The following is a 22,583-nucleotide window of genomic DNA, read 5'->3' on the forward strand; positions in this document are numbered from 1 at the left end:
TAAAAGAAAAAGAGTGTATCCATGTGAACGCATGACAATTTTTATAATTGAAAATTGTGAATTATTAATAAAGAAAGGCGTGAGGCATTGTGAATTGATCTACATACCTGAACGAGGCCTCTTACTTGTCGCGAAAGTTTATTACATTTACAAATGTGCTATTTACAAAGATCATCTTAATATGTTCCTCTAAATCTATACCAATTTTTCGACAAATTTTCAGTTGGCCATTATGTTCTATTTGTTAGCGAGCTGTGATGATTGCACACACTCACGTCTTATTAATCCTTACGCTTTTTCTTGTAATTGAACTTTGGGATGCTGCTTTTTACTATAGTTTTTTATGATTATTAATAAAATGTTGCACATGGATAACAAAGAAATCGCCGTAAGAAATGTGGGGCATGTTTCGTAAACAAATTAAACGACCTACATTCATCAAATTGTAACTGCGTCTTTTATTATTTTCAGAAGCGTCATATAAAGTGTCATAGAAAATTAATAATAAAATCGCAAGGGCGAATTAGTTCCACTCACCTGTTTGTATCTGGTAGCTTAATTAAAATACTGTTCATTAAAATTTCATTGTAAAGAATTGCCTTTAAAGGTAAAAGGGATTTATGCACAGTTTTTTTTAATTATTTTACAACTGTATACAATTGTTTTTATTGCGGGTATACAAAATTTGCGTCGCTTCTTTAACCTCAGTCATGATCACATAGGAATTGAGAAAGTCGAAGCTCGTGCTCGAGCTCGAAGCCATTTCCTAGCCTTTCCAATTTTATAATTATTTAGGTTTCTACCCCAAGTTCTTAAAAAATTATCAAAGTCCTCGTGTGACATCAATTGCACTTCAACACAATTATGTGTGACAGATCAGTTTCTATTGCCCAGCTTTGACTCCACCATCAATAAGATCTTGTCGAAGTTACCACATTCCCTGGGTCGGTATCAACTTCTGACGTTCCGTTCACTCACAATTCGCATTTTGGTGGATTTCGCTAATAACACTCCACACAATAGTACTCAATTTTTCGGGCGCACAAAGGCGGCCACCCCTCGAAGACGCGCGTTGCAAAAGGTTGTAGATTTTGCTCCTAGGATAAAAAACCAAATTCCGCCACGCAGTTGTAAACTGAAAAATCGCCACGTTAGTATAACACGTTCGGGGATGACGCCCAGATGTCGCCGACACCACATCTTGTAGCCTCGTCCCTAAAGTTGTTAATTTCACGGACCCGGTAGGTACATGTACTCTCCTCGTCTTTCTACAAGCGTTCTTCTACGGGCCCGCATTTTCTGCCAGCCATCCGGCCAAAGTGAGATTTTTACAAATATATTTACATAAATGCGCTAAAAATGAAAGTAAAATTCAATTATCAACTGTTTTTCCTATACGTTTCACTTTCACTACCCCACTTTTTATACTAAATTCCTTATCAACCCTATCTTCTTTAAAAAAGTTCAAACCAAATCGATAAAATATAAAAATGTCTCGTATCTTAAACGCTGCAAAAGCCACAACTGCATATTTCAATTTAAAGATTTCAATATTCCAAAGTTTTTTTTCTCTCGTGATCACGTTGCAATACTAGAAATAGTCCTTATCTAAACTGTCATTTTTTTAATACATAATCAGTTCCGGGTACATTCTCCTGTATTTGCGTACACCTTTGAATGCTAAAAAAATTTTAATTTTACCAAAGGAATAGTATCACTGAATTTAAATGCCAATTGCAAACAATGAAAATAACCAAAATTTTTTGTTTGGATTCGATTCCTATCAATAACTTCAGTACAAAATATGTTTAATGCAAGTGACCTGCATAAGTCGATTCCTTTAGGAATAGTATAAAATTACTTGAAACAAAATTAATATGAAAATTCTTAAAAGTAATTGACCACTACTTTATACAAATCAAAAAATAACTCCGATTCAATTAGAAATATGGAAACTGATCGCGTTGAGATGGCACAGCTGGACTTTATGCATTATGTATTTTTCGAGAAACAAGTTAACCTTGCAATTGAGTGGTTCTTCTGAAAGCTAAAGAAATTTTGGTTCACTGGACTCTGTTAATTTTCAGCGTTGCATGCACGAAGATTTGAAGGCGGAACAAAATGGTATAGGTGCAAGAACGGTAGTTTTCTATTCGCTTTTTTGGCGCTATTGTCATGGCGTAAATGTCTAATATCTTTACATGGCTCATACTTTCCTACTGCTTTCCTTTAAACTATGCTTTAGATAAGATAAGATCCCATGCAAGTATGAACTCCGATCGGCATCTGCCATCAGAATAAATTTTCGAATCGCAAATCTATTACTGCAAGGATTATTGTTATTTCCCAAGCAACCATAATTCTCGTACCCAATAAAATTTGATGGGGCATTACATTTATTATCACACTAATTTCTACTATTGCATCATTGCACGACACGACAACCCAAAAAACAAGATTAGGTATCGCTTAAACCAATTGACATAAATTTAGCAAGGCAATTTTCTAAAAAACCAAATAGATCCAAAAATAACGTCTCATTATAATCAAATTGAGGTTACTCTCTCTGATCGTGAATGCATCGTTCTCAAAACGCGACGCTTACTAGTTTCGGTTTACTGGAAATAATCGGTTTGCTATACTAATAGACGGACAAGATTACCTTTTTCCATAGGTGCTAATTAAACGACGCAGTTTTAAAAAATGCTTGAGCGCATCTCGTTCTCGATGACAAAGTTTTTAGCACCTACCTACTAAAAGGTAAAGATGCGATAACGGTAACACTTAAATTGGGTGATTCGTCGTATAACAAAAGGATTTGAACCTATTTTTTTGGTTACGTAAAATTGTTACGTTTTCGGAAAACAGTTACTCCTTCATGCAATTGTTAACATAACACAAAAGATCGAACGAAATTGTAATCGTGCTTATTATACGCTCTGTTAGTTTAAGTAAGGACAGGTTTGTTTGGTGGTTTTTTTTGTTGGTAAATTGTTTGATTTTCTTCTTAGACATATTAGATAATAATTAGGCAGTTATGGGAGTGTTCCGCATTAGTATCACTTAAAATGGGAGCAGCTACATTGCTTTGATTGTACCACTTTTATTTATGGCCAAGGCTACTACTGCGTATGTTATATCTATATAAGAATTCATTATTGAACTATATTCGGAAAAAATTACAGAGGGAGTTCACTGTTGAAAGTAAGTATAGGTTATATTCGAAACTCTTCTTCAAGGCGAAAAACTAAAAAACCTAAAAAGAGAAATGCTACGAAATAATTTGTATTTTATTGGTGTCAGTGAAGTGAGATGGGGTGGACGTGGAGTGGAAAAAGAACATTTCATCTCTATTATAGTGGAGATAAAAAAGGACGATATGGAGTAGGATTTATAGTTAATGGGAAAGGTACCACTGTGATAGGATCATAGTAATGAAAGTAGATGAGATACCAAGAACAATACTAGTCATCCAGATATCGACAAGTGATCATGACGATGAAGAAATAAAAAAAACTGTACGAAAAAATTACAGGAATAATGAATAAAGAAGGACAGGGGTGCTGTAAGATTGGGATGGGAAATTGGTAGATAGGTAGAGTTTGTTGGTAGAAAGTAGATATAAGAACGGAATCAAAAAAGGTTGTACGCTACCAGGAGGTGATATATTCAGCGACCACATTCTCAGATTTAGAGATAAGACCGAAAAGAAAAAGGAAAACTGATGATTGTAAGAAATGGAATTTGGGAAAGTTGAAAGATCAAATAGGATGTAAAATGGAAAGAGAAATAAAAGCGTGGGACGGAAAGCAAGTGTGGAGAGAAAGATTGGGAGAGAATAAAGAAAGGCGTAATAAACATTGGTAAAGAGTGCATCGGTTTCAGCAAGGGACCAAAAATAAAGAAGCCTTGGATAACAACAAAAATTATAAATAAGATGGGGGAAAGTTAAAAATTAGGGACAGACGAAGGAAAAATATTGTACAGAAAACTTAACCCTAAACTAAAAAAAAGAAACGGAGAAGGCAAGAACAGCATGGTTTGAAAAGAAAGTAGACATGATTTGGTATACAATAAAGTGAAGAAACATACACTAGATGGGGAGAAATAAGGTGGAACTATGACAGGGATGGAAATAGAAAATAAGGATTGCAAGTTGTCACAGAAGAAAGATGACAGTGGAAAGCGTAGAGGAAGTAGAGAGTGGCAACATCGGAGAAGGCATTCTATCAACGGAAATAATGGCAGCCATAAAAGAAATGAAAGATTAGAAGGTATAGTAAATAATAATAATAAATAATGATGAACATCAAATGAACTCAAATGATAAGTAATGTAGAAGTATTAAGTAGGTCATGTGACGTCACATGGTCTTGGGAATGTAATTTCAAGTCCTAAGCTATTCTTAAGAAATGCCAAATTATGCATTTCAAAATTTTACGAAGAAGAAAAAAAAAAAGCAAAACAAAAAAACTTTACTTACATAATTATAACGTTATCCAAGTTCATGTTTGAAAATCCTTGCTTTATCAAGTTTCACACATGAAAAGAGAGATGCACAGTTATCACTATAATCCCGTAACTTTAAGAGAAAAATGACGGCGAAACTGGTAGTAATAATACGTGATTACGCGCGCGCTTTGGACCAGTTCCAAACTAATTGAAATTAGAAAGCATTCGCATTCGAAAACAAGTTAACCTTGGAAAATTAATGGTGGCCTCGAGTTTTTCTCAAGGTCATGGCCTTGGAGTTTGGCCTCGGATTTTCCCAAGGTCATCATCTTAACTTGTGATATGGGAAAACATTTTCGAGTTTAACCTTATATGTTGGTAAAAAAAAGGTTCAAAATTTAAGAAGATATTTGAGATATGTTTTAGAACTTGCAGGCACTTTCGAGTTTAACTTTGTATGTTGATAGTAAAGTTTTGGCCATGGTCCAGAATCCAAGACTACGACTTTGGGACAAAGTCCAAAACTCAAGGCCATGACCTTGGTGCAGATGGGGAACTTTATCTTCAATGACAATATTTTGATGAGGACGAAAACCTAGTTATAAACGCATATCGTCCTAAAAATTAGAAACTAACACAAATTATTTAAGCATTTAATTTAATAACATAATTATGTAGAAGTTATATCACTATTTATGGAATATAGCCCCGAGCATCGCTCCAAGCAAAATACTAATACTTGCAAAAAACGTATCAAATATCTTCCTAAAACCTAAAACCCGTTTTGTCAACAAACAAAGTTATACCCTAAAATGCTTACAAGTTCAAAAAAGTATTTCAAATGTCATCCTAAAGCTTAAAACGTATCTCAAATATCTTTTTTAAACTTTGTTTACCTTTTTAACCAACATATAAAGTTAAACTCGAAAATGTATACCATTGTCACAAGTCAAAGTGATGACTTTGGGGAAAACCCAAGGTCAAAATCTAAGGTCGTAACCTTGGGAAAACAATGTCGCAAGTCGAGGTAATGACCTTGGGCAAACCTGCGGTCAACATCCAGGGCCATGACCTTGGGAAGTTACAATCAAAATGTAAACTCATACATGCTTGCAAGCTCTTAGGAAATCCCGGAGCAATGACCTGGACGATATTCGAGAAAACCCGTGGTCGAAATCTAAGGCCATGACCTTGATTAAAGCCGAGGCCACCATTTCATTTTCCAAGGTTTATTTGTTTTCGAAGGCGTAATAGCTTTCTAATTTCAATTAGTGAGCGCGCTGAAACACGTATTATTAGTGTCAGTTTTAACAGCTTCACAATCATCTTTCTCTTAAAGTTACGCAATTGTAGTGATAACTGTGCCAAGGTCGTGCCCTCCATGACATCCAAAAATCAAGGCCATGACCTTGGCCCAGGATACAAGGCCATTACCTTGGTCCAGCATCCAACGCCATGACCTGGGTTCAAAGCCACAACCTTGGGAAATCCCAGAGCCATGAAAATTTGGCATTATATTTCGGTATTTAAATCAACTTTGTTCGGATTCGCAATACGCGGGGACATTTGTAACATGAAAGGAATCTCATGAACGTCAATTACCTAAAGATATCTTAAATTTTTATTTTATATAAAGTATAATGACATTATTTTTAGGAATTTGTAAATTATTAATTTTGTTTGAAATAATTTTGATATTCCTGAAGAGATCGAGGTATGAGAAGTACTTGCTTCAAACAGATTTTGTATTATATTTATTGATAGGAATCAAATCCAGACAAAGGATTTGGGTTATTTTGTTCCATTGATTGGGAATTTAATAGTTAATTTCAGTGACACCATTCCTTTGGCCTTCGGTTGGATAGCGTATATATTTTGGACAGCAGAATCTACCAGTCCTTTATTATGTCAAAGTTAGCATGGACACGTGATTACGAAGTAGGCATCGAATTTTTTATTTTTTTTTTATGAATCAAACCCATATTTTGTATCCAGGTACATATGAAGAAGAATGGAAATTGATCACGTTTGCTTTTATTAATATATTCAATCAACTAAGTTTAAATCCATTGAATTTTTGACATAGTTATAATCGGTTTGAATTGTAAAGGTCACAATAGATGGTCCCCCATTAATCAATCGACGACCTCCGTGACCAAATCTTTGGAACGGTAGATATATCGTCCTACGTGATCAGTTACCGTGGTACCTACGTTATGGTTGTTGGTTGTTGACAGCAAAATCATTGACACAACTGGACTGGATACCTCCTTCTACAAAAACCTTCGTATGCTGATATGGTCCTCTTTAAACATATAAAAATAAGCATTTACTTAGATTTTTAACTTTTATGAAATTTATTTCTCACAAAGTGTCTGCAACAACGGGACTAACGAAACTTACTCCCATTCTTTTTTGTTATAAAGTGTGGTTTGCAAATTCATGTGAAATTTCAGTAAATTTACTCAGGTCCCATATCGCGACCACGGACACATACAATAGAGGACAACCACCCACATTCCACTAACTAGGCTAGATATTCTTTTACTTACATGACTGAAAAGGATGCGAGCAAAAGAATTCAGCAGTACAACTGTACCGTTAATAAGAGTCATTTGTAAATACTATAATGTACTTTAAAATTCATAAAATCATGAACGTGAATCTACCACTCTAAGCCTGTAATTTATTAAACTTTCACTTCGTGCCGTACCCTTTTGAGACGATAGTGAAGGAACTGTGTAATAAAGACGTTCATTCTCCATTGTCAATAGTCAATTATTAGTCTCGGTCTCGAGTCGATTTAACATCTCCTTTCTGATGACATGTTTTATTTGAGAAATACATACTTTCATTCATCCGGACTATTGACAACTGGAGAGATTGACTTTCTTTTTAACCGTAATTGCAAGCTTTTAGGCTCTATGTTACATCAGAAGAACCTCAAATGAGCTGTAAACGAAGAGTAGAACGGAATAATTTCATCATCTTTATATGAGTGTTGTATTTTGTTAAGAAATCGTTGTTATGATTATTGAAATAAACGCAACGCTTTCCGACGTGTTTTCATCGAAATTGGTCCACAAATATCGGATTGGACACTTTCTTTGACGAATAAATTAATTTTTGAAGAATAGTCCGCCTGAGATCAAAGAAACACAAATTTAGAACCTCCACAATAAGATCTACTTTACGGCATGTGTGGGTGTAAAAAAATCATCCCTTAGAATTTTGCCATGTTTATCCTCAATGAAGACCTCACATTTATTCTTCCCCCTACCACATTTTTTGCATTCTTGTAAACCAGCCTTCCAATTTTAGTGAACTGCTCTATCTCGCTACATTTCTCCTTTAGCACTATCAGTTTCTTTTCTAAGCTTCGTATTCAGAATTCGATACTCTGCCTTCATTCTTTATGGTTTCATTATTCTTTTCATACTCTCCAACCTCTTCGTCCTCTTGATTACTGGTGGGCATATATACCGAATGACTCAAAAACTTTTTGGTACTCTTTCTATCTTTACTGTAATTATTCTATCACAACCATGCCTTATACTTTACTAATACAGGCCTTTATAAATGCTCTTACTCGCAATAAACCCCGTTTTCTCTCCACAAAGATAAAATGTGCCACCATCCACTCTTGTCTCTCCTTCACCTTCCCACCTGACTTCACTAACTCCTATATCCTGTCAAATCCATATCATTCTTAATTATTTCCTGTGTTAGGTTTTCCAGTTTCTCTTTTCTTCTGAGCATGCTTCTTACGTTCCAAGTTCCAACTCTTAGTTTCCCCTTGTCTATTCTACTCTTGTTGCTGACTTCCGTCCTTTCACTTCCAAAAAAACGTAGAATTCTTCGCAAAATGTTTCCTTCGGGCATCCGATTGGGAAACCAACCCGGAATATTTCTATAGAGAACAATTCACGTTTTCTTTCTTATCTTCTACGCCTTTGCAAAGGACAACCCAAAGGGTCTTTAATGTGGTGGTTTCCCATTGTCTTACCCATCCTGATGCCGTTGGTCTTGGCAGACCCCTCGTTGTTTGGGGGTCATTTACAACTCCCTGGAGAACAGTAGAGAGCAAAGCGTGCTATTAATTGATGATTGTGTAAAAAAGTAGATGGTAGTTACGTAGAGAAAAGATAAAGTGATGCAAATCATTGTGCATTTCAATGACACTTGTCATTCTTATTAAAACTAGGATGCGGAGCACGAAATAAAATAAAGTTCCGAACAGACAGCAATACTGTCTCTATGGAATCGACAGAAGAACCCTTCGAATAAACAAGATAGGAAGAACCTAATTTTACTATTTTTGACGTCTTAAATTCAAAATTTTCGGAAGTTTATAATGATTTAGATGGTTTCTGCTATAAAATAGAGTTTTGTATTATACAGGGAAACTAACCATGAACATCTGTCCCTCGATGGTTAAAATATCCTTTTATCGTCTTTTATAATACATAAATATTGAAGCTCTGAACTTAATTACTTATTTATTTATTTATTTATTTATTAATTTATTTGCCTTTATTTTCGAGTAGGTAGGGTTTCAGCCAAGGCTGCTCTACCAACCCAACCCGAACCAGGGGCCCTTAGCACTGCAGTCCAGTTTCAACTGAATTGCGCCACACGGGCCGGCTCACTTACATTGATTGTTTATAATAAAAATTGCTACGTGGTCTTTGATTCAAGAAAGCTAATATTAATCAATTAATCTCCCTTAATACAGGAAATGACTATTCAATCTGGTCCATGATGAAACCCCACCATTACTCAATGGTTGAGTATATTAAATACTTTATTTCCTTGTTTTACATGTACCAAGATGCACCTTCTCCAAGTATGTTCTTTTAATATATAGATAAAATAGAGAACTCAATTTGTTAATTGAAATTTTTACACATCACACTAATACTTTACGGTTGTTTTCTTTTTATTACAACAAAATGCAAAAGTGAACCGTTTCGTCCTTATTAGTCAGCGGTGTCCTAGAGGGATTTCTTCATACTTAGTGAAAAATTCCCCTAGGTCAAGGGTAGCGTTCTTTGGTATGTGTAGTTTCTTTCTTTAGACGAAATGGGAAAAACTTGCAGGGATTTTCTCGCACTACTATTTTGTTTTTTTAGAGTAAAATTTTAACGTTTTGCGTTGTCCTGACCTAGCGCCACTTTGGAGCGAATACTCGTCTGGCTCTAAATAAGATGCTTGGGACGCCTTCCCTAAAAATTGCTGTAGATTCCCAGAAGGGATCTGTACTAGGATCTGTAGCTCTTTCCCAGACAAATATTTAAATTGACACTTAGATTGTTACATTATCAAAAAATAGCTGGCATGGTCGTTATACGCTTGTGTAGGCTGGGGTGATAATTGGAAAGACTGGAAAAACGGATAGAAAATATGTTGAAAATTTCAGTAAAATGCTACGAACTTCAAGGGGCTATTGTATTAGTTTTTCTATCCTCATTTATATATGTAAGGAGCTCTATAGTTCTCAAACCACGTCCAGCGTCCAGCATGTATCTATGTTAATGCATCCTTGCAAATTAATCTTCCTACTGTAGTAATTACATTGTGCAATTAAGTGGGCAACAATCAAAAAAACACTTAGTTATAAATTCGTCACAACAATTTCGAGTAATCATACAAATGTACTGAAAAATTACTCAAAACAGTTAAGTGTAATTAGACCACCACTTAACAGTAGTGTTAGCGTGTCAAGTTTAATTCTCGCTTACATATCGATTCGATCGGCAAAAAATCTCGCCGAACTTTCTTCGCATTTAATAGACAATTTTTACAATGTTATTGATTGCCGTTCTTTGTTGCAGGAGAAAGTTTGCCGAAGCGAAGCAAAACGGTATCTGTACCAAAGTGAAAACCGTGGGTACTTTTTATCTGTGAAATGATGTGAGAATTTCAAAATTAATCGTCGTGAAAATTATGTGCTCGCGGTTTCGAAATTAAGTGTAGTTGCAAGGCACGTCGCGTTAAAAACTGCTAAGTGACCTTTTGCGGTAACCTGGGGACAGTTATGCGCATGAAGCAACGTGATGAAATTTTAACGCGGTTTAGTGTGATGTGATTTACTAATTTAGTATTTGTTTTTATTAAGCCATTCATAATGACTATTACAATGGAACACAAGAACAATAGGAAATCTTCATGGGATTCGAAGGTGAGTGGTGATAACTTTCTTGGTTAGTTTAATAAAGATTAACAGGGTCTATGTCTTTTTAATTAGCAGAATGTCGTGGGTGTGTATGCATGTATAATTATTACAAATTTCTAATTTTTTGCCACAAAATAATCGCTTTCCAGTTTTTTTTCAAAATTTAGTGCACCAAGAACACTTTCTACAATCTCCCCAGTGAACACATCAGCAACGCAATCCGGCAGAAGTTGTTATTTAGCACAAAAGAATGCATTTTATTTTAGCGATTAACAACATATTTCCATGCAGGTACCTAGTCATCCGATAATGAATGAGTTACATTTCAAAAGCAACACTAATCGGTTTGCAAGACTATTCAACAAAAAAAGATGCCTGCCTTAAGATTACACACTCATTTTTTAGTAGGTTAATGTGCCCATCGCTTACAGAAGCATTGACATCACTCATCAGCACCGTTAGTCGTATTTACAATGAGATGCTAATTTTTAATTCCGTAAATGTTGCCCTACTTTCCCTATCTTCAAAACGATTCAAATGTTTTGGTAAAAAAATGTTTAAAGACTTCCTTGTTTCCAATCACGAATTTTAAAAATGAAAGTTGTGCAACACATTATTTATGCGGATGATTCTCAAATTGTATAAAAGTAGGTGTATGGTAAACAAATTATTTCCAAAGAGCGTCCTTTGCATGTGGTGTGGGCAGAAGACCTTCTGAAATAGTTTGAATTTAAATTACCTGAGCTCGTCTGATGAAAAATATTCACGCTTCAGGACTGTTTTCGTGTTTCAATCAGCCATTTAGTGAGAAGAAATACCTTTCTTGAAACCGTTTTTACGTGCATATTGCGACACCCTGCATCTTGTTCTCGAAGTCCACAATCCTAGGATTGGTTGGACGCTCGTAATCTTTTCATTTCTACATAACTACCCCTGCCTATGTTCCTAACTATTCGGCCTCTGTCGTCCTACCCCTATCTTTCCCTCTCACCTACCTTTTATAGCTAGCTGTACTAATCCTTCGGGCCTGAGCACGAGCCCTATCATTCTATCACGTCTTCTCTGTGCGGATTCCACATTTCGCCCTATTTTCCTGTACTAGCTCCAAGACTGCTTTGTTTGTTACCCTGTCCATTCAGGTAATCCTCATTATTCTTCATTTCGAATGATTCTATCCTATACTTTTGTCTTTCCTGCATATTTTTTTCTTAAAATGTGCTTTAATAAAATATTATAAAATCTATTTTTCTTTCTTTTATTCTCACATATTTCTCAAAGTGACGACGAATCGTTTTTATTCAAGCGCCTCTTCTCGATAGACCAAGATCTTGGTTGCGGAATTATCACACAGCCTGTATTCAGTGTTACCCTCATAGCATGCAGCTCTTTTTACATGGCAGGCTTGTAAGGACCTCGAACCCGAAACCATAAAGAACCAAATGAAATGCTTAATTATCCCAACTCTGACACTCTTATAAGGTCCTAAGAACCGTGAAACTGTTTAGAGTAAGTGTAACACGAGAATTCAATTTCCGTTATCAAAATTGGAACACTATGGACCGATACCTCTTAGTCCGTATTATTTTAAAACAACATCGAGATCCAGAGATTACTCTAGGACAAGGTCAACACTTTTGGTAATTGCAGCTCCAGATTCATGCAGCGATCACAATTTTGTTCGTACTCGCGACGTTGGTAAGAGTTTATAAATAGAAGTGCAGTATTTCGGAACGCGTACTGCAATTTTATTTACACAGTTATCTTAATGCTTTTAATTCCGTGCTTTGGGAATATTGATTCGTCCATGTAAAATGCACCTGAACCCTTCTTTATTCTACCGTACTCAACAGAATTTCATTTTTATCCTTGTCGAAATTTGGTCTAGATATTTTTAAATACGAGATAAATTTACTCCGAATAATGAACGCGTATCTATGATACATTGATATTAATAATAAATATTAATAGCTGTACCTCTGGCGTTTACAATTAGTATGTCATAATGCGAAGATGTGGAACCCTTGAGCTCTGTTCTGCGTAGTGTAAACAATAAAGGGTGAATCTAGTACCGAAAGGCAGATTTGTTTTAAACTAAATATCTTATCAGTGTTTAATTAATTTTCACTAATTTTAATCATTACAAAAACTTGAATTTTAATAACTTCTTAAATATATTCATAACTTTTATATTTATTTGCAGAGTCAGAAGTCGGCGACTCATTTACAATTTCATTAAATTCAGAATTAACCAATGCTTCCTGCTCTGTTTCAGACAATGGGTTATCATTAATATAGTTCCATCATTTAGATCAGTATTCGCATTTTCTGTAACAAATTAGTTAGGAAATTTGATGAATTACTAGATGCTTACTTATCTTTATTTGACATCTTAATGGGAAAATTTGTTTTGTTTAAAAACTTCCTGTTTCTTTGAAATTCATCGTCGTCAGTATCTCGAACGGTCATTGTATTTACTTACCTTGCTCCTTCTAAAGGGGTTGTGTGTTTTTTGCGGTTTAATTGTGATTTTCTCTGATTTTTTCTTAATGCTGTGACCGAGGTTGAGACAATTTAGACGCAGCTTCTCTTTAGTCGATTATTTTTGTCATCAAGAAGTTTTGTTTTAAGTACAAATTTAACAGTAGGTAATTGAGAAAGATCGTAACCTGAACTATATTAAACTATATTCCAATCATTAATATTTTTTATGTATCAACGTATTTTTCTGCAAAACCATTAGAAGTTCGTAGTTCCATTTTTAGCAAAATCTTTAAATTCTATGCTATGAAAGGTAATTCACCGATTTCGAGATAAAGTGTACAGAACCAAGTTAATAACCAAAGTAGTGGAAGAACGTGTTGTCCGATTACGGAAAAAGTTTTTGTTGACAAAGCAAGCAGTTTTAGTCACAGCGAGGCCTTTTGTTAATTTTCTTTTTATTAAAAGTTAAAAGTTTCTACCGCCCGAACAGCCACCGAAAATTTTCATCAAATTCATCAACCCAGTTTTGCTTTGACATCTAATTTGGTGTTATAAAGCAAAATGAAGTTCGTAAACTGTCAGAATTAAGTGCGCCTTTTGCGCCCGCGGGTGAGGGGTAATATGCCCAAACAAGCTTTTCTTTCTTTTAAGGATCTTGTTTTAAATCTTTCACCTGTTTTGCAATAAATTTTTCTCATTGTCAATCATGAATTGTATTTATTCGAATCCATCGTTCGACTCGGATACAGTTCTCATATCATGTCAGATTTTGCTATTCGTCCCCACGATTTGTTCAGGCGTTGATGAAAATTTGTATAATAAATTCTTTGGAAGTTGATCGAGGCTACTGAGTCTCTCAATTTATTAATTTTTAAGTAAAGCAAATTAACAAGTTGGTTTTGTAAACTTTTGGTTTCTGATTTCGAACTTCAATCCAAAGCAACCCAAAAAACACGCGATGTGTCGGAGCTCCGCTCATTCTTGGTTTCCATAGGTTATTATGGGCATTTCATAATACATTTACACACAACCTGCTCGCTGTTGCATCGAATACTTAAGGATAACTGCCGGTGGAATTATACTAAGGAAGATGACAATAACAGAACAGTAAATACGTACCGCCTTTTCCATGAGCACCACTCGCAGAACTATGTGGTCCGGGGGATGCCCAATTCGGCAGAAAGACGTGGACCCGATGATCTGGGTGATAATTTTCAACCTGTCACTTTGGTCATGGAAAATGTGTTGCGATGAATAAAGCAAAAAAATATGTAAAAAACACATCAGACGTACTTTCCTTCATCGGATTTCTTCTTACTTCAAACATTAAAGTAAACAAGTTAAAAAGTAATCGTAAACGATTTACATAAAGCGCATTTCCACTTGCATTCATTTCCCATTTGTAAGATGCAACTTCTGTTAAAATGGTAAAAATCCGGCCACAAATATGAAAGATAGCGTTGCACATGGGCAATCCATTTTTGACGTGCTACTTCAATTTCAGTTTATGAGAAGAAATTCATTTCAATGCTTTTCTAAATAAGAAAGTTGGAACTGCGCATGCGCAAACCTAAATTTTGAAACTAATGTTAGATTTTCCTTTGTTCCAAGCACCTAACTATCAAATTTCACTTAAATGCTTCCATAGATAAAAAAGTTAGCACTGCGCATGCGCAAAATAAAATTTTGAAACTGGCGCTAGATTTTCCTTTATTCCAAGTGCCTATGTATCACATTTCACATAAATTCTTCCATAAATAAAAATGTTGTCACTGCGCATGCGCAAAACCAAATTTTGAAACTGGCGTTTGATTTTCCTTTATTCCATGTGCCTATGTATCAAATTTCATTTAAATTCTTCCATAAATAAAACAGTTAGCGAAAAAGTAGAACAATAGCTCTTAAGATAAAGAACTAGTAGCGTCGCAAAACGAGCGGACGGACGGACGGACGGACGGACAGCCGGACGGACGGACGGACGGACAAAGTGGCCACAATAGCGCATTTTTTTTTTATTTTTATGGAAATGCGCTAAAAATAGAAATATATGTATGTAGTTTGCTTACAAATCTAAATCAATTACGAAAGTAAGAAACAAGTACTTTATTGCTTCCTAACTTGGCGGAGGAAAGAGACCCACTTTCGAAAAAATTGAGTTCTGAATGAATCGTAAGTACTTACATACAAGTTTCGGATATTATGTACAACAACCAACAGGAAGCCATACCCGTACATGTGAGTCGACTTTTTTAGGCCAAGTTCATACGCAAATTTATTGGATTGAAAGGACCAAATTAATTTTCTCTCTGAAACTTTTACTACTTCAGGTTTATTGTCTACATTCAACATTTAATAATTGGAATTCATTGCACTATTATAATTTTGCTGGTATACAGTCATCGACTACCTTAAATAATCTCAAATACACCCATGTATTTAAATTTGTAATAATTTAATAATGATCTCTTCCTAATTTCGTAGGTTTAACTAACCGGCTCAAGGAAAAGTCATACCTTTAATAAATCCCAATAAAGTAATCCGAATGAGGTAACTCTAATTTACATTTACAGCATCGATCATCCTTTTAATGTAGGTACCTATTATAAATTTTGGATTATGAAATATCACTGCAATGTGTATTTTTCCCACGCTAATTTTATAATGAGTAATTACGATTACCTTACACAGGCAATGAAGATGTTTTTCTTATGTAAAACTAATTGCTACCTTCCGACTCACCCACCTTATCTATTGGTAATCATTTCTGGGTGGGATTTTAATTCGCCCATTGTTAAGTGCCATCCAACTCACCTCTGACTGTTTTGGTGTGATACATTGTTAACTGCAGGTGGAAGTCGTTTCACTTTCATGGGTACCCTTGATATTTAAAAAGTAGTCAAAGTCATTGATGATGTTATTTGTAAATAAATACCTGAGATGTTATGTAAGAAGCTTTTTGTACATTGTTCCAGATGTCAATCAGCACGGTCAACTCAACAACTCGTCATTACAAAAGATCTCCAAGCTCCATTCTATCTTCAGACTCGGACATACGCTTCACCAGGAATAAATTAAGCTCACAGTATAAATGCGGATGCTGTATAATCGCGTGCTTTCTAGGATTACTCTTACTGGCCTCGGCCTCCGTTTACGTGGGGTGTAAGTATCCTAATTACTATTTTAATTTCCATTGTGCTAAGGAGAGGTAAACTTTTCCTTTTATTTTGCTGATAAAAAGTACAGGTTCCGAATTGGCCAGACCTTTACTTGATAACGACCTTATAATAGTTTCAACCCATTGTGTGGGGAAATCATCTTCTTGATTTCCTACAGGAAGCCTTACGGTTCTTCATGTTCTGCCTTATTTGGACACCCTATTTTCATTGAAATGTATTTGCTAATTCTTTGCAAATGTCTCTACAGCAGGGGCACCTCTAAAAAGCATTATGTGGGTCACTCTGTAATTGGGCGAAAGCATGTTGAGGGTTCAGAACAAAAGAGGGACAATAAATAAATAAATAAATAAATTAGGAAATTAGAAAAGCTTAGGGCATTTGTTTGATGTAGTAGTTTCTTGATGATTGCAAACGTTTCTTGTTTTCGTTCTTCGTCGTCCCAATTCTGCGAGATCCACAGTTTTCTAACATATCGTTTAGAGGTCACAGTTACAAATTCTTCTCTTCTATCTTTTATTCTGCCCTTGACATTTATATCTCAACTCTTCTTTAATCTGCCGACTTTAATTGAAATCTCTTATTTATACACAACCTTATAGAGGTGAAGGTGTTTTTAATATTCTCACTGATGAGATGTTCAGACCCATCGGCCGGACTTGACCTACAGATCCGATTTGGCTTGCCTATTCGGTTTGACCTGACTCACTGATTCGACTTGACCAGAGTGGAGTCAGAGCTATGAACCCAATTCGTCATGCGTGACCCACTTCCGTCTCTGATTCTGAAAACTGTTCGGTTACCCATCGAAACACGTGTATGAATTCCTGTTCCATAATCCACACTGATGAACGTTTAAAGTTTTGGATTTTTTTATTTGACATAGTCATTAGTCATTGTGTCCTTTATGGTTTCTAGTTTATGTTCAAACGTCACTGCCATATGTTGCTTGCAAAACGTGATATACTCTTTGGCAACATAATATGCGCTACTTAATTTCATAACCAGCGGGTCAACATGGTCTGTCCACGTAAGATTTGTATCTATAAAGGGTTAAGTGGAAGATCAGGAAAGGGGATTTTTCCACACCTGAAACTTCGCAGTTTGGACACTATCATGTTTTTAGCGCATTTTCCAAAATAAACGCTATTGTCCGCACTTTCTCCGTCCGTCCGTCTGTACCACTCCTAGTCCTCCAGTTTAAGTTTTTTTCGTTGTGGTTTCTTTCTTATACGGTATAGCACAGCTCCGAGACCAGAACGACAAAGGTCTATTATGTAAAGGTACCTAGAAGCTTAGTATAATCAGCGTTGCTGACAATCAATCAATGAAAGATTAGGCTTGGCTAAGTACAACCCTACAGTGTTATTTGTTTTCAAGTCAAAACGTATGTTAATCCGGCATATGAGCACTTGTTTAGCAGCTCTAGCCATGGCCTTCTACTGCTTGTCGGTTTTGGGTATGTTTCTTTTTGTTACTTTTGTGGCGCCCTCCTGGGGTGTTTTTTTTTATGTTCTTGGTTCCTTAGGTCTGCCCTGCCCGATAGTTTCGTAAGGCGATGGACTACACCGCTGCCATCTTTTGGGCGTTGGATGGAGGGAGACCATTGGATTTCTTAACCGGCGACACTTAACTTGTTGCACTGCTGGTACCTACTTCTACCCTTGATAGATTGGCCTCTGATAGCTTCGATCAGTTGAATTAAACGAACCGGCATATTTGGGGCTCTCAATAATTTGAAGATGAGGCCATGCATCCATATTTTATTGAAGGAGTGTTGTCGAATAAGACTGCCACCGTACTCTTCGCTCTATTGAAGTTTTCTGGTACAGTGCGACGAGCACGATAATCTGCTGGGTGGTGGAGTGTTACTTTTGAAACCCAACTCCTTGAATCGGATGTTGAAGTGCGTCTGCAGGCGAACTAGAAGTATCCTATCGAATATTTGTCATATGGCAGGAAGCAAAGAAATGCGGCGGTAGTTGCTTGGATTGCTAAGGATTTTCGCTGGTTTTGGCAACATAATTATTATCGCTTGCTTCCATGCAGCCGGAAAATGTTTCAATAGGATGACGGAGTTGAATAAGCGGGTGATGTATAGGCTAACACCGTTCTGGGGTCTTGTAAGTGATATCATCGTATCCCGGGACTTTTCGCAGCTTCTGTTTGAGAATTATGTCCCTAACTTCGACCGACGATATCAGGGGTATGATTTTAACCGTAGGTAGCGTTATGATTCTATGGTGTTCTGTTTCGACAGCTTTAGTATGGTAGACGTTGTAGTGTACTTAACCCCCAGGTTCTACACTAACTTCACACTACAAGAACACGGAAAAAAAGTCAACCCGGCAACGTTTAAAAATGGCCACCCGAATGACTATTCCCTCCAAAACTAAACAATTTTCAAACAATATTCTTCTTCTTTGCTGGGGCGACTGTTGTTCCCCCTCGCGGTCTTCTTCCATGGGCGTAGAGGTGGGATCACTTGTCTCAGTGACGATGTCCGTTGGTTCCGGTGTAGCCAAGTTCTGTTGTGGGTAGGCAGAGACGTTGTCGTTTCCTTTGGTGAGCTCTGCTTGGGTGTTCTCCGAAACAGTTCGCGCAGTTTTGCTTTCGCACGCTTCGTGCAGTCGGTAGTACGGTGTGGTGGCCCAGGGAATATTTTGAGCGTGACCAGGAATCGAATTCGAGTGCCGTTGGATGGATGGATAGTGGTAATTCTCTGGCGTTGGCGGTTTGACTGCCCTTCGTCCTGCTCTTTATTTCGGTTACCTACTGTCAAGAAATATTTGAATATATCCAGACTGTGGCCTATACAAATACTGCTATTATGCAAATTTTTTCGCCATCAATTTCTACAATCGCAGCGGTATATCTATATTCTGATAACCACAGTGTGCACTTTTCTTTTGCCAGGATCAAAATTCCTCCATGGGACTGAACTGCACGTTCTGTATGAGATGGGAGCTTTTAGCTCTAGCACTGAAATTTTGCACAGTTGGAAGTGTAAGCCACGTACCTCAATAATATGGTGTTTATTTCCTATATGGTGTATAATTTTTAAAGTGGTACCTATATTTGTCATTACTTTTTGTGGATCTGCAAGATTCGAAATGAAAATAGTTCACCCGTACACCGCGGGGCCAAAGGAGTCTTTTTGTTTACCAACACTTTAAATGAGAAGTACAAATTTGGGTGCTTAGAAGTTAGTGCAGCGAATATTCCAGAAATCCGGATAGGCATCGAGGCGCCATGAAAGATTAGTCATCGGCGATCAAGAACGAAGGCGGATGGGACGCAGCCTTTCCGGGAAATATGACGTGTTTGTTCGAGAACACTTAAGAACACATATAAGCAAATCGAATTGCGTTTCACTTAGTTCCAACTTCAACGCCGAAGTAATAATTGGTTCGCGCTGTTATAAACTGTGTATATGTGAGTGAGTGATAAATTTCAACTGTTATAAATCAATTCATTTCTATAAACTGTTATAAATTTATTGTTAATTGTTTGTAAATAAAATAAACCACGAAATTAAATTTACGTTACGTTAGTTTTAAATACGTTAAATTATTAAACAATTTAGATCTTGTTCACCGTTTAAGGATGAACAAAATTTAATCATTATTGGTCGAGAACCTACCTATTACATGACTTATGACAAACTTTAGTTGAGGTCAACGTCCCTTGGTACCAACAGAAAAATTTTAAGGGTGTAATTCCATAGGGTGTAACCAACCGTTGCTACTTGCTACTGTTACTTCGCTAGCTCGCTCCAAATTCCGTTGATCACGTGTAACTTTTCACCATCGAAATATTCCGCGGGTATTAGCTAACATTCAGTTACGTCACCAATTCGTATTAATGCACCTGTTCATGGGTGATTTCAAACAGATCTAGTTTCTATATTCCACACACCTTGTCCTTGCAGCACTCCTCTTACCCAAGACTTTCAAACAACCTATTGTTATTAAAGACGAGCAATTTATCGGTCGATTAACGTTCTTCTAAATTAGAAAGCGCATTTAATTATTCTATTGCTCTTTTTCAGACACATTTTTCGCATCGGATCCACCGGAAGAGCAGATCTACAGGGCGACGTTTAAAATAATCGACGGCGATGTTTACTCGCCGGAATTGGCGGATCCTTCAACGGACAGCTTTAAAATACGATCGCGTGATTACAAAGAGAGATTAAATCTACTATTTAGAAGGAGCTCAATTACACACGGTTTCGCCGGAACAGAAGTATTGGCATTAGACGGGTTTGTATCTACTTATAAATATCAAATTCCGCGATGGAAATCGAGCTAATGCATTGAAATAGAAAGTACAAATAAGGATTCCATTATTTTCAGGACGGAGGGAAAGGATTTGGTGGTCCATTTTAATATTCACGTGGATCCAAGTTACGTTTCGGTCGTGGCGAAGGATTTGGAGGAAATATTGCACACTGAAATCAAATCGCCTTCTGCGTTTTTCCGTAATTTAACCATAGACTCTTCCACTGTCGAAGTTAAGGAGAGCCACGTTTTCCTTTTACCTACAACATCTACCACGACAACAAGGTATTTACCACAAGCGATTACACAAAAACCCTTACCACCAAGAGTCTGTTCTTCTATGGAAGTATCCTACTGTTCCAACTTGATGTACAATGTAACAACGTACCCTAATTTACTCGGGCATAAGAACCACAAGGATGTAACAGAAGATATGATCGCATTTAGAGAGTTGGTGGACGCGGAATGTTACAGAAACGCGTACGAGTTTGTGTGCCAAGTTCTGCAACCCTCGTGTAACGATGGCGAAAAGGAAGCGGAAATGGTTTTACCTTGCAGAAGCTTTTGTCGCGATTTTATGTCGGGTTGTGGTAGTCGACTTCTTCCTAGGCTGAGGGACCTGCTCGCGTGCAACAAATTTCCAGAGTTTGGCGAAAAAGCTTCGTGTACAACGAAACCAGGTAGGCACCATCGATGACCTCAACATTATTTTGATCTTTTTGCATTTTAATTATTAAGGCGCACCTTTGTTTAGATTGTGTTAAAGAGTTGCAATCTCGTGCACTTTCTCCACGAGTTTGCGACGGCGTCGTGGACTGTCAGGATTTATCCGACGAGAAATCGTGCACCTACTGCCCTAATGGTCACATTCACTGCGGAATCGGATCGGTTTGCATACCTCCAACGAAAAGGTGTGATGGAAGAATTGATTGTCCTGACGGAAGCGACGAACGTGCTTGTCGTAAGTACCTACGACTGTCGTATAAATCAACGGCGGATTTAAAATTTTAATTTAGTTAACGTGGCCCCGAGTGTTTCAAATGTAACGTTAACGCCGGTCGTGAGTCCACACCTTCTGCGCTATTATTCGAGCGGTTTTGTGATATTTAACGAAAAGGGCGAAGTTGGAAAGTTATGCACTGAAAATTTGAACTTAACGCTATCGGTCAATGAGACAACTGAAATTCTGTATACCGTTGCGACGTCTTTGTGCAAAACACTTTCGTACAAGTAAGACAGTCTTAGTATCATTTGCGTGTTTCTAAACATTAGTTACAGAAAGGTTACATCGTTACAAGTCGAAAAGGATGAAGAAATCAATATTTCTTATGTCGAAATGAAAAATCCTCTGCAATCGGAAATTGCATTTGTACGGACACCTTGTAAGACGAGACAGGTCTTGAAAGTAAACTGCGCCGAGTTAGGTGGGTAAACTTGAGTTGCTGACACAAACACTCAATTTCTCATTTTAAGAATGCGGAGTTCAAAGGACGCACCCGCCACATTTACAACTAAGCCTAGGTAAAATGGCCAATCACGGCGATTGGCCTTGGCACGTCGCCTTATTTAAAGACGAAGTCCACATGTGCGACGCGACTCTATTGTCATCCTCCTGGCTGGTGACCACAGCTTCGTGCTTTCAAGGGCAGCCCAAAGCGGAGTGGGTCGCACGTCTCGGAACCGTGAGGCTTTCCAGCGCATCGCCCTGGCAACAAGAGAGGCGCATCGTTGGTATGGTGAAGTCTCCAGTCGAGGGTAGCACGATTGCTATGGTGAAGCTAGACGAGCCAGTTGCTATGAGCGACTTCGTCTCGCCGATTTGCCTGCCCATTGAAAAATCTGGAATATCGTCCCTTAATATGTCGCAATGTAACACATTGGGATGGGCGCGAAATCGCGACCAGCTGCAACGAATGCAAATCACGGCGACCAAAATGGAGAATTGTGAAAACATAAGCATAGCGACCGTCAACAGCCTTTGCACCGACACCATTTACGGCCAAAACGATTGCAACGTAA

At 37.1% G+C, this 22,583-nt stretch overlaps 1 protein-coding gene across 3 annotated transcripts in view; it reads left to right on the forward strand.

The window, feature by feature from the left end:
• The window catches only part of LOC116176658 (atrial natriuretic peptide-converting enzyme), a 29,806-nt gene that overhangs the window by 6,907 nt on the left and 316 nt on the right, over nucleotides 1-22,583 (forward strand). For 2 of the 3 annotated variants that reach the window (XM_031495378.1, XM_031495377.1), the window contains exons 2-9: nucleotides 10,287-10,633; nucleotides 16,081-16,267; nucleotides 20,333-20,546; nucleotides 20,640-21,244; nucleotides 21,319-21,525; nucleotides 21,581-21,794; nucleotides 21,843-21,988; nucleotides 22,038-22,579. In XM_031495378.1, coding sequence (XP_031351238.1) covers nucleotides 10,580-10,633; nucleotides 16,081-16,267; nucleotides 20,333-20,546; nucleotides 20,640-21,244; nucleotides 21,319-21,525; nucleotides 21,581-21,794; nucleotides 21,843-21,988; nucleotides 22,038-22,579 — 2,169 coding nt within the window. In that variant the 5' untranslated portion in view covers nucleotides 10,287-10,579. The remainder of the gene's footprint in view (nucleotides 1-10,286; nucleotides 10,634-16,080; nucleotides 16,268-20,332; nucleotides 20,547-20,639; nucleotides 21,245-21,318; nucleotides 21,526-21,580; nucleotides 21,795-21,842; nucleotides 21,989-22,037; nucleotides 22,580-22,583) is intronic. The other variant, XM_031495379.1, reaches the window with a different exon arrangement.

The sequence above is a fragment of the Photinus pyralis genome, unplaced genomic scaffold (genome assembly GCF_008802855.1).
Source record: "Photinus pyralis isolate 1611_PpyrPB1 unplaced genomic scaffold, Ppyr1.3 Ppyr1.4_LG7, whole genome shotgun sequence".
Taxonomy (NCBI): domain Eukaryota; kingdom Metazoa; phylum Arthropoda; class Insecta; order Coleoptera; family Lampyridae; genus Photinus; species Photinus pyralis.